This window comes from Rhineura floridana, chromosome 6, assembly GCF_030035675.1.
Source record: "Rhineura floridana isolate rRhiFlo1 chromosome 6, rRhiFlo1.hap2, whole genome shotgun sequence".
Classification (NCBI taxonomy): Eukaryota; Metazoa; Chordata; class Lepidosauria; order Squamata; family Rhineuridae; genus Rhineura; species Rhineura floridana.
This window is the reverse complement of record NC_084485.1, coordinates 101,598,106-101,610,543: the sequence shown is the minus strand read 5'-3', so window position 1 is coordinate 101,610,543 and position 12,438 is coordinate 101,598,106. Positions and strand designations below refer to the sequence as shown.

General features: G+C 39.8%; 1 protein-coding gene across 2 annotated transcripts in view; it reads right to left on the bottom strand.

Annotated features, from left to right (window-relative positions):
• Positions 1 to 1,327: 1,327 nt before the first annotated feature.
• Positions 1,328 to 12,438, bottom strand: part of UBE2U (ubiquitin conjugating enzyme E2 U) — a 31,408-nt gene continuing 20,297 nt past the window's right edge. The window contains exons 10-11 of one of the 2 annotated variants that reach the window (XM_061630502.1): positions 7,038 to 7,135; positions 1,328 to 2,618 (exon numbers count right to left, since the gene is read on the bottom strand). In XM_061630502.1, coding sequence (XP_061486486.1) covers positions 2,491 to 2,618; positions 7,038 to 7,135 — 226 coding nt within the window. In that variant the 3' untranslated portion in view covers positions 1,328 to 2,490. The remainder of the gene's footprint in view (positions 2,619 to 7,037; positions 7,136 to 12,438) is intronic. The other variant, XM_061630503.1, reaches the window with a different exon arrangement.

Below are 12,438 nucleotides of genomic sequence, written 5' to 3'. Positions count from 1 at the left end.
TGGACTGATTCTGTGTAGAGCTATGGATGCCCAACTCTTTCTAGGAACAGGCATGAAACTTCATCAACTGGAGGGGATATGAGAATGATGAAATTAGCAAAATATCAGCATCCACCATAGCATTTGCTAATCCTCTTTCCCGTACTAAGGCCAAGTAAGCTGCAATTAACTTACTCTTCTCACATGCATATTGCTGGGTTTCATTTGGCAGAGCTGCTACTTGCCTGTAATTGGTTGAAGAACTTTTAAAAACAAAGAATATATTCTAAATGGTCTCAGATGTGCATGTGGAGCCCTGCTCAGCTTGACACTTTGTTCTTCCCACGTCCATATCCTGCCTGTGTCCCGTCTTTAAGCCTCATGATCCCAGAACTCGTTAAAAAAAAAGGCCTGCAGTAAATCTATGCCTATAAAAATGCACAGAACGGAAAAGCCTGGTTCTGCTCATCGACTTAATGATCATTAGTTGAAAGCCAACTTATGATTAAGAACTCCTGATATCTCTGCTACTTTGAATTGAGAAAACGGTGACAATACTACCTTTAAAACTTGTAACTAACAGCCTGCTCTTCAGGGTAATTATTCCAGCAGAAGCTGCACTCAGGTAAACAGTTCCTGCATTGGACAAAGCAGTAGGATGATCAGAAGCCCTAGCAAGCTGTCATTTTGAAAATATAATGTATTTATAGTGCAGTAGTTTCTAGTAATCCTGGCTGAGATCACAGCCCACCCATACAAGCACAAGCACATGGTGAGAGAGAGACTGTCCTGCCAAAGGATAGCTGCCCATAGGAAGGGGAACAGAACTCAAAAGCTTTCTACCACCCTAGTAGTTGGGAGGGAATGGGATGACCATGTACATCCAGTCATCGTCACCCCTGCTCTGTATAGGAAACACAAGGGTGGCAGAAGTGCCTGTGAACAACCTGACTCAGAGTACACTGTTCTCTCCCATTAGAAAGCAGGGGGTGAGGAAGAAGTGGCATATGCATATCCCTACGAATCAAAGGTGACACATTCTGCTGTGACATTTTGTTTCTATATGGACATTCTGTTTCTATATGGTCCCTTCTGTACCACTCCCTATATATGCATATGTGTGTAAGTGTATGTATATGTATATATATTATGTATTTTAATTGCATTTTATGTATTTCAATTTATTTTAATGTTTTTGTGATTTTTATTGTGTACAATTTTATTATGTACGTGCTTGATTTTATTGTAAGCTGCCCTGAGTGCCCTATTATAGGGTAGAAGGGTGGGATAGAAATATTTAAAATAAATAAATAAATAAATAAATTTCAGGGGACTTCTTGCCCACTAGTAGTCAACAATGTATTCCTGTCATTCCCAAAGACATGTATACTGTGATGCCTGTCACCATCCCACTCTTCTGTCTCCTTTCCTATGTTTATCAAGTTACCCAGTGATCTCATACACTAACAGATCTGGGCATCAGATCTGGAGGTGAAAGTAGGAAAAGGGCTGTGCCTCAGAATAAATAAGTTATAGGAGGGCAGGAAACAGACATGATAAGAGCTATGACCTTCCTAACCAACAGTAGAGTCAGGAATAGCTAGAAAGTCACTAGTATATAAGAAAACATGTAGACAAAAGTACAATGGAGGACGCGTGGATATCCTTGGTCATATTCTCAACCTACTGAGGAAAAACAGTAGCAAAGATGAAATTGTTTGTCTTACATATTAAAATAACATTCCTTCTTCATTTGTGATCATTATTATATATGTAGGTTTTTATATGGATGATACTACAAAAATAATCAATAAGACTTAACCCATGGCTGACATGGCTGGAAGGTATTATTGCTACACACTTTATTATTTATGCATCAAAAGATTATTGTACCTGAAAAGTGACTCGTATACTCCAAGCTGGGGTCTCCAGCTTGCTCAACAACTCTGCCATTTCTGCCTCTTGTTCTTGGCATTCCCACAACATCTGTATGATGCTCTCTCTCTTATTTCCTTCACATATCTCTGCTTCCATTTGTTTCCCCTTTTCTGTTGTTTCTCTTGTGTTGATTTAAATATTGTAAGCCCTCCAGAGCAAGGGCGTGATGTTTTATACTTTGTAAAGCACCCTGTACATATATAGTGCTTATATATATAATACATAACAACAATACACTGGTGTTGAAATGTATACACTTCATTTGTGTTCGTTATTTATAATGAGTGACTTTGAATAAAGCCAATCAAGTTTTATCTGAACCACCAAGAAACTCCATCTATCAGTGTGCCTGCAGGCACTCTTTCATAAGGAGAGAACCCTGGGGGCTATGATTCAAGCAGTCTGTGGATGTTAGACAATGAAAACACACCACCTTTCTAATAATCACCTTCTTATTGAACTGTATAAGGGCAAGGGGTTCTCCTGGCTAATCCCTGAACATTTGATCCTACTGCAAACAAGAATTACTTTGCTTAAGCTTGATTACATTAGTGACCATAGCTCAGACCCATTTTATTTGATCAGATCAAGACTTGTAGACCACATTACTAGATCTTCCACTTCCTTCTCCCATTGCTCCTCATCTTGGCTTCTATCTTGCTTCTTAGAGTCCACAGCAGAAGTCCTCTGGGATCCAGATGCTTCCATAGTGGGAATTATGCAAAAGGAAACAAGAACAGATGAACCAAAAATTATTTTGTAAAACTTGTAAGTAAATAGGAGCATGGAACATTCATTTTTGAGGCATTTTTGAAACCAAGTGGTATGTTAACACATGCACTATTTAATTTTTCTTACATATATTTTTATATTTTTAAGAACTCAGACTTTTTTTAATACATTAAGAATTCTGTAGTTAAGTGACCTTTTATGATGGATGTTACATGGACAATTTGAGAAGTAGTATGTATTGTGTGCCACCCCAATCTCCAAGCCATGAGAGATCGCCAAGGGTCCCTGAGCTTGCTCTGGGTTTGGTTTCTTTGGAAAGAAGGTCAGTGAAGACTGTGGTGTCTTTATAAAATATGGTTTATTTATTTACAGACATTCCAATCTGAGCTTAAGAGGGAAGGGTTTGAAGCATCAGAAGTCCAATACATCTTTCTTTTCCATCAGGCTTACAGGAGGCATCCTAAAGCCATGATGCAGGGAACCAGCCTCTCTGCCTGTCTCCAGTTCCCAACCTTTCCTCCCACTCAACTAAAAACACAAACCTCTCTTTTGGCCTGGGGGGGGGCTCTCCTTAAGAGTTTCAATAACAACAAGATCTCCTTGGCCCATAAGCCAGTTAATGGGCACTTAGCATACCCATTAGCCCACCTGCCCACTCTATTAGATTAACAAAAGAGATGCATCTGACCAGCGGAGCAGGTCTCTCACCTCTAGGTGCAGGGTTCCAAATCAGAGGCTAGAAGGGGCACATAGAAATAATCTATCTCAACCCCCAAACCCATAACAGTATATAACTATTTGTGTATGGGAATATAACTTAAGATGGTAGAACATTATATTTTGGTTAATATTTATTGTATTTGTTTTGTTTATGCAAAGGTCCCTCAGGAACAGCGTATGCTCAAACTGTTTACATGTTGCAGTTTAAAGAAAAAATTTAAGGCATTTTTTTAAAAATCTGTCTACCGTGTAGATATTACAGAAAGGAAACTGAAAATCTTTATGCTACAGTAGATATGATTAAAAGGGAAGTTCAATAACATCTCCCATATATCGAAAATGCACTCACAGGGAAGATTGAGGTTCACCTTTGCCACTCACGCAAGGACAAGAGGCAGTGCAGAAGCAATGATTTAAGCTGAGTATTAGTTTTGCATTTCTGGGCAATAGACCCAATTGCCTAGAGAGAATTTGCAATCATCCTCTGGAGGTGTTAAGGGGAAGAATGCTAAGCATTCGTCAAAGATGGATCATTAAGTTTGGGGAACTCTCCTCAGTCAGACAGATCAATCTTCTCGCTAATTGCATACTGTTCCAACCAGGCTGTGAGCTTTCCAAGCATTAAGCCACACCTGGAAAGCCTCCATTCCAAGCCCTTGGTGCACTCCAGAGAGCAATAGGAATGGCACTATCTATGGCTGTGCAGGGACAGTTTGGTGCAAAATAGAAGGGTTTTGCTCCAACTCCCATACGGCACACTTTTACATGAAGACACGAAGACAGAAGACCGTTAACACCTATATCATTTTTCATTCATCTAAACTGGATTATGTGATTTTCAACAGTGAAAAGATATAGCTATATATTTTATATAGTATGTTATATTCTCAGTATAGCTTTAAATACATCAGCAAGAGTCCCAACTATTTCAGGAAAAGTTCGTTATTTCTGTTGCCTAAATAAGTCGCTTCAGAGAAAGCCAAACACAAAAGAGAAACAGCAATTAACTGAAGCATACTGGCATTCAACAGCAGACTTGCCCAGTAACACCATGTCTGGATTACTGCAATAAGTTCCCCATAGGGCTGTTTATAAAGCATACTCAGAAACTAGTCTACACTTAGTTTAGAATGCTGCTGTCAGGCTGTTAACAGGGGTAGCATACAGAAAATATGAGACTCCCTTTTGAAATGGCAACATTGGTTTCCAATTTCCAGGCCCAATTCAAAATAGAGATGGAAAATTTCGGTACTCTCTGTTTCTCATTTTCCAGTCTCAAATTCAGTTCACATTTCTGCAGCAATTCGTGATGGTGACATGAAAATTCTCCAGCATTTTAGTACAAATTTCTCCTAATGAACATATTTTTGTAGACAATTTTGACTAATATACACATTTCTGCAAGCAATTTCTCATCATATAATGAATTTTGTATGTTATTTTCAGTTGTATTATACAGCCACAAGAGTGGCTATATACTATAGCCAGCGTGGATTTTTCACATTCCGCAATGTTAAATTGAAAATACCCCCATGCCATTCTGATGCTCCTATAAGCTCATTTCAAAACAAAACCTTACAAAACTTATAGTCCTGAACTCAGAAACGCTTGCTTAACAACCCTCTCAAATTTCATGGCAATACACAAAACAGAGAGAATGGAGAGTTCAAAGTCTAAAAAGAGAGAAAAACCCCCCAGAGCCCTTTTGGACTTTTCCCCCTGAGAGTTCTCATAATCTGTTGAAATTCATTAAAAATCAGCCATGTTCACAGAGTACCTGGAATCCGAATACTGACCTTGCCCCATACTCTGACCTTCATCTTCTGCAGTTTAAAGGTTAAAAAAATACCTGGCTGATTTTTAATTAATTTAAGAAATTTTGGCTGGAAGCCAATGATAAGGGCGGGTATGCTCAGTAAGAACCAACTGTCAGCGTTCTAAATTCACACTTATTCAAATTTTGCAATGCAGTTCACCAACCAAACAATGTTGACTAAAAATACACATATTAGGATTAAGTGTCCATAACAATGAATATTCCTAATAGGCAAAAAACATTGCAATTTAAGAATGTACCTACAGCCCACAGATATTTCTATCAAACCTTAAAAAACAGGGAAATTGGGCAGCTATAGTGAATGCACCAGGGGAGCAGGAGACCTGACCTCCTGTCTGAGATATTGGACTGCCCTACAAATTGGTCAAAATGCAAACACCATTTGGGTTGGTCTTTCACAGTCCAATCCGCTTCCTGTGTAGCTTGGAAGAATTTGGTAACATGTGCCTCTGAGCATATGGTGAGTTGACCGAACTTATGGCGACCCTTTGAATAGGGTTTTCATGGTAAATGGTATGCAGAGGTGGTTTTACCATTGCCTTCCTCTGAGGCTGAGAGGCAGTGACTGACCCAAGGTCACCCAGTCAGCTTCATGGCTGTGTGGGGATTCGAACCCTGGTCTCCCAGGTCATAGTCCAACACTGACCCGGGGGAGGAGGAGGGGAGAAATTGGGTGGGTGGGCACTGGACAGAGGGGAAGCCCCTTTCTTTTCCAAAAGGAAAACATTGTGAACAGTATCATTGCTTTTCAGCGTTTCCCTCACCTTTTTATTCTACAGCAGGCACATATAGCCTCCCACCCAAATTTAAACCAAAGCTGTCCCTGGCCACATCCACACCAGGCCTTTATTTCCCTTTGAGCAGTCATGACTTCTCTCAAAGAATCGTGGGAAGTGTAGTTAGTGAAGGGTGCTGAGAGTTGCTAGGAGATGCCCTGTTCCCCTCACAGACCTTCAATCAGAGTGGCTGACTGTTAAACCACTCTGGCCACTGGAGCTCTGTCAGTGCAATAGGAGTCTCCTCTCAGCACCCTTCACAAACTATACTTCCCAGGATTCTCTGAGGGAAGCCATGACTGTCTCACATGAAATCAAAGTCTGGTGTGGGTGTGGCCCCCTGATTAGCCAAGCCCAGCAGCTGTGAGTCTGGCTTTTAGAACACTGACAGTTGGTTCTTACTGAGCATGCCCGACACTATCATTCAGTTCAATGCAAAATTTCTTAAATTAATTAAAAATCAGCCAGGCATTTTTTAAACTTTTAAACTGCAGAAGATGGTCAGAGTATGGGGTAAGGTCAGTATTAGGATTCCAGGTACTCTGTGAACATGGCTGATTTTTAATGAATTTCAACAGATTATGAGAACTCTGATAGGAAAAAGTCCAAAAGGGCTCTGGGGTTTTTTCCTCTCTTTTTAGACTTTGAACTCTCTATTTTCTCTCACTGTTTTGTGTATCGCTATTAAAATTTAGAGGGTTGTTAAGCAAGCGTTTCTGAGTTCAAGACTGTACATTTTGTAAGATTTTGTTTTGAAATGAGCTTATGGGAAGCATCAGAATGGCATGGGGGGTATTTTCAATTTAACATTGCGGAATGTGAAAAATCCACGCTGGCTATAGTATACAGCCACTTTTGTGGCTGTATAATTAACATTCCTAGGACTTCTCCAAGAAGATAGGCATAGTGTAGGGTTACATTTCCCCATATACAAAATGTTGCAATTGGAGGGCTGGGAAAATGCAATCTTCCAACAAAAGAAGCACAGTCTTCAAGGAATATGTGAAGACACATTTATTATTTAAAAAACAACAGATCTGAAAATACATAAGTACCTGGAGTTGGGCTTGGGATATGATGAGTAGTTATGTGGCTTTCTAACAATCTTTCTTTCTTTTGGGTTTTGATAAATTCAGAGATTAAATGTCGATGTCTGAAATGAAAAACAGCCCCAAGAAAATAAACACTATAGAACATAACTTGGGAAATGCCCAGAAACATGATTTACTATAATATCAGAATTAAAGCCTTAGATGGCTGATGGGTTTTCAGTTAAGTCTTATCTACAGCGAATGACTTTAAGGTTAGGGCTCCAGAATATTTCAAAATTAATTCTTATCTGAAGAAAGTAGTTTAGCAGAAAACAACTGGGGAGAGATTGCACTACTTAAGGCACGTGGCAGCAGCCTTCTCCTCTTCCCCCACTACTGTCACCCCTGCCCCCAGTCCTCCTCTTCCCCCCACCTCGCTATGGTCATCTGCTCCACTTCTCTTGTCTTACTTTGTTTGTTTTGCCACCATGTTAGCGGCAGAACCACGTGCAGTCTCTCCCCTCCTCCCTGCCTCACTCTGAGGAAGGGCCAAGGGGTCCTTTCTAAAAGCAAGGCCCTTCCACCACCATGACTTTGCTGCTGAGATTCTACTTAGACTCACAAGGCAAACAAGCCAAGGACCTGGAGGAGGCACCCATTAGCCATTGCTTGAGACAAGTGTGGGCTTTTCTCCCCCTTGGGGGGGATTTGCTCTGCAAGAAACTTAACATTTTACCCAACATTCAGCAAGATAGCAAAGCAAGTTATTATCTGTTAAACACAAAAGAGACCCTTTGAGTAGGGTTGGCAGGATGACCTACATTCCCAAGCATGCCCTTATGGACTCTTGTGGCTCATAGTAAGTGTGCCTCAGCATATTGCATGTTCTCACCCAAAACAACAAACACAGATCTGATTTTTATTGTTCTGAAAAAATGATGCAAAATTCAAAAAAGTTATATAAGCAGTGTCAATTTGGAACCATTTAAAAAGTAATGAAAGGTTTTCTGTTATACCGACTGTAGTCGTTCACATCAGAATCCATCAATAGAGCATTATTATTATTGTTCATATTTGTCAGTCACTTTATACAAAACAAAATGTGTTGAAGCAACTTAACATGACAAAATACAATTAAAAGCAATTTAAAACCAGAAAAAAATGAAAATACATAAGATGCTTATCCAATAATCTTACTATATAATATCTTTCTAAGTATCACGCTACCCATGAACAGTTCTGCACAGGCACGCCTGTGCACAAGGGTTCACAAGTAGTGTGATGCTGCGAGGCAGGGCGGCAGCAGTAGCAGTGACAAACAGGGCTATGGAGTCGGAGTCGTGGAGTCGGAAGCAATTTTGGGTGGAGTCGGAGTCGGTAGAAATGTACTGACTCTGACTTCAAAATAAAATTAATTTAAATGCAGAAATGTGGTACATTATATAAATAGTACTATTTTGGACAAGCCTTATTGACTGCTGCAGTAGTATAATGTCACGGACCAGAAAATGTTGGCAAAGCAGGCAGATACAGTGGAACAAGTGTTTAGGGCCCGTCTAGCTGAGAGATGCCGGAGATCCATGATCAAATCTCCTAAGGTCTTTTTCAAAACTTAAAAGTAGACTGGTGGTGGAGACGGCATGAATTGGATTTGGACTTTAGTACTGGAGGAGGAAGTGTTAACTCCTTTCCCCTTCCCTTTTTCTCAAAGAAAATTGTCCCCTCCAAACACTGCTATTAATACTTGGGGGTGGGGACTACATAAGGGGGAAAGGGTTGCACCTCCTCTTTCTCTATTCTATGGCTTTGATCCAATTCAGGTCCTTCTCCTTCCTGTGGCTGCCTTTATTTTATGAAAACTACATTAGAAAATCCAATCACAGATCTCCCGGGTCATGTGCAGTTTGATTCTAAGAAGCAAATAAGATTAATTGTCCAAGCTCACATGAATTTTTGCCTACCAATGCAATACTGCCACAATGAAAGGAAATTTAAATAGATAATAGATGCTTAGCCCCACTCCATCCTGGAAACTTGTTCACCCTTTTTTATATTAGAAAACATGACTAGGTACTCTCCAGTGCTGGAGAGAGAGAACGGCACACATCTTTCCAAGGAAACACATTAAAAAAAGCAAGCAAGAAGCTAAATATTTGCATGGCTGCCAAAGGGATTGGTTAACCTTGAATTTTCTTTTCTTTTAAATGGACCACATAAACACTATAGTGCAAATCTTTACAGATTCCCCCCCTCCAGTTTTTTAAACATTAAATAGTATTGTTCAGGCATAACAAAGGGACTGAGCCTTGTGACACTGCAAAACAGATGTATATGACAATTGCAAATGTTTACACACGCTAAGTTTACATAATTTGGCTTGAATGGATGCTAGTGAGAGAAAATTTGGTTTGTCCAGGATGATTTGTGGTTTCCTTGCTGTCATAACTTAAATTCTACTTCCTGACAAAGCATAACGTGGAAGGAAATCAACCCAAAGGTCCTTTGATCTCCCAAAAGATGAACAGTCTGTATAAGCCCTTGATTGGTCCCCTCCCATACGCTGCCCAGAAAGGACAAAAAAACTCTTTCAATTAAATGTAAATTTAATTTGGTTAAATGTATTCTTCTTTCAGCCACATGGGGGCATAAATGGTTTAGATTTCTAAAAAAAAATTGCAGGGGGAGATGCTTAAGATATACTTAAATGTCTTCACTGATCATCAAATCCCTTTGCCCTCTCTCATGTTGTTTATTGAATCAGAAGCTTACTTTCCAATGCACACTTCCAATAATTTGTCTTCACATGCAACTTTCTCATTGTTATTTGCCACGGCTGTATTGTACAGACAGTTTCAAACTACAGTGCCTGGGGCACATGGATAAATCAAAAGTAACTCCACAAAATTTAAGAGTTACTTCTGTGCAACAAGAAAGAATTTAGTTTAACTTTCTAATCACTAGGAAGATGGGAGAGGGAAAAAGATTTAAAGTCAGGGTCGTAGTTTCTGTTAACATTCCAATATATATGTTCATTGTCGCTATTCAAGTTTGGAGTTTTCATGTCTACGCTAGGAGTTTAAAATGGAAAATGTCATGCAATTTTATAAAACTGCTAACAAAATTACCATCAACATGAAGAGAAGCAGGAGAGTCTGTATACTGCAGGGTGTTTATTTTTCCATTGTTTCTGTAATCTATGTGGAGAAACAAATACCCCCCCCCCCACATACCATGTGAAGGTAGAACCATCCAGAGTCAGGAGGCACAGCTGGAAGTGGCCAAAAACTGCCCTTTGCCCCAAACACTGGTGATTGCAATGTCCAGACAGCTTTGAATTTTGCCTTGTCCCTTCCTCACAGTGTCCCCAGTTGGAGCTAGCTTACTTTGTCTCATAGCATTCTAGTGGCAGTCAATAAATATGACCCCACACCTCTCTATATACTGCTTGTTCATGCTATGACAATGGAGGGTGGGAACTGGCTTTTATATACATGATGCCTCCTTATGGAAAATCCAGTTGTCTATCATAGGAGTGTCTAAATCTGCCAAAGCTGCTCATGATGGGGAACATCAATTGGTGCACCTGCAGAACACCAAAACGCATGACAACATACTGTGTTCCAGTGACATTACCCAGACATCGCAGGAGATGTGCCAGAAAGAACAAGTGTTTAGGTTCAGTCAGTGACTGACTGCACGTAAATGGAATGGGTATGTAGCATTTTGCTGCATACTGTTGCTTACTGGGTCAACTGGGTCTTACTGGGTTGCTTACTGGGTTATGAGAGACCTGATGCCAAAAAGAGCTTTTATAAGTGATGGCTGAGTATTTCTTTAAAGCTTTTTATCTTCAAACAACTTTTCAGGCAGAATTCATAAGAGCTCTGTAAATATCAGAAGCTTACAGACATTCATCAACAGAGAGCAGTTCAGTAATAAGCATTGCCCTAAGTACTTTATGAAGCATCGGAGTGTGAAATCGGATAGCCACTTAACATGTGTTTATCAGCTTAAAACATCCCCCACGGCAACTGTAATTGCACTTAGAGATAGTCATCTATAGGCTCTAGCTATTTGATGCGCTGAATGGTATTCTCATCCACCCCCACCCCCAACAGCTATGGAAAATCCATCGAGGTAACACCCAGCTCACAGTGCCTCCAGAAGTTACAGCCGGCAGACGATTGGCTATTCACATGTTACAAGCTGCTACAGGCAAAGTTTGTAGTGGCCCTCACAAAATAAGTGGTTACCATTCTCACCACGGTTTGTAGGAACAAATACTACATAAAAGGAAATAGCCTCATAATCAATCTTAAAATGTTTTATAAATTCAGCTTTAATCATTGTGATTAAATTATATCTAGTATGTAGCTCAGTGGTTCCCAGACGTTTTTTCTGCACAGACCACTTGAAAATGGCTGAGAGCCTGGGTGGATTGCTTAATTATTTTTCTGCCTGTTGTAGCAATTGTAATGTATGCTGCTGGATATTTTAAATTGTATTTGTATTGCTTCTTTCATTTCTTATATTGTATTTTATTGCATTACAATCTGAATACCTTGGGATTCAAATTGTAAGTGTTCTTCACAGATACACCGCAGAGCACCTGAATGAAGCCCATGGGCCACAGCTTGTAGCTGAAATTATTACCATCACTCTTGCTCTTATCCTATGTTAAAAATGAAAGTGGAACTGTTAAAACATGTATTGTTTCCCACAGAGGAAATACTACAAGACAGATCACTTTAAATTCAAATCCAGTACCACATACATGAATATATTTTTGGGCAAATACACATTCACATTTCTGCATGTTAAGCTGTGATCTTAATTGTCAGTGGAGTGGCTTCATATTTAAAAAAAAACACATTTCTAACATATTATATACAGAAAATATTATATAAAATCAATATATTAACATTAGAAATGTGTTTGAGTGCTTTATCCTGAGCAGAGCTTGGTTACAAGCCTGTACTGAATTATGACTTTTAAGCACCTAACTCAAGATACCTGTGATAAATCTATGCTCGTGGTGAAGTGATCAGACATCCAGTGCCAGCTCGACATTTTCCTGGCTGAAGTGGAGCCCAAATGTCACCTCCCTGCAAAAGCCAACATTCTAAAAAATCTTGCTGCACCCTGCAGACACCAGTCTCTGCCTACTGCTATGCACTGCTGCATGACAGAGCCAGCCCTGGAGACATTTCAGTACAAGCAAAACTGTTTTGCTGCAGTCCTTATCTTCACACAATAGTTGGGCAAATCGGTCCTTTGCCAACCAAACAAAGCACTGGATAAAAAGAAGTGATTTAAAAGTCTCTGTCTCCTACCACCAGGAGGCAGTGAGAGGTGGCCATTTCACTCAGATGAATTCAAAGGGGGGGGATCATAGCAAGTTTCTTTCATGTTCTTTATGAAGTTA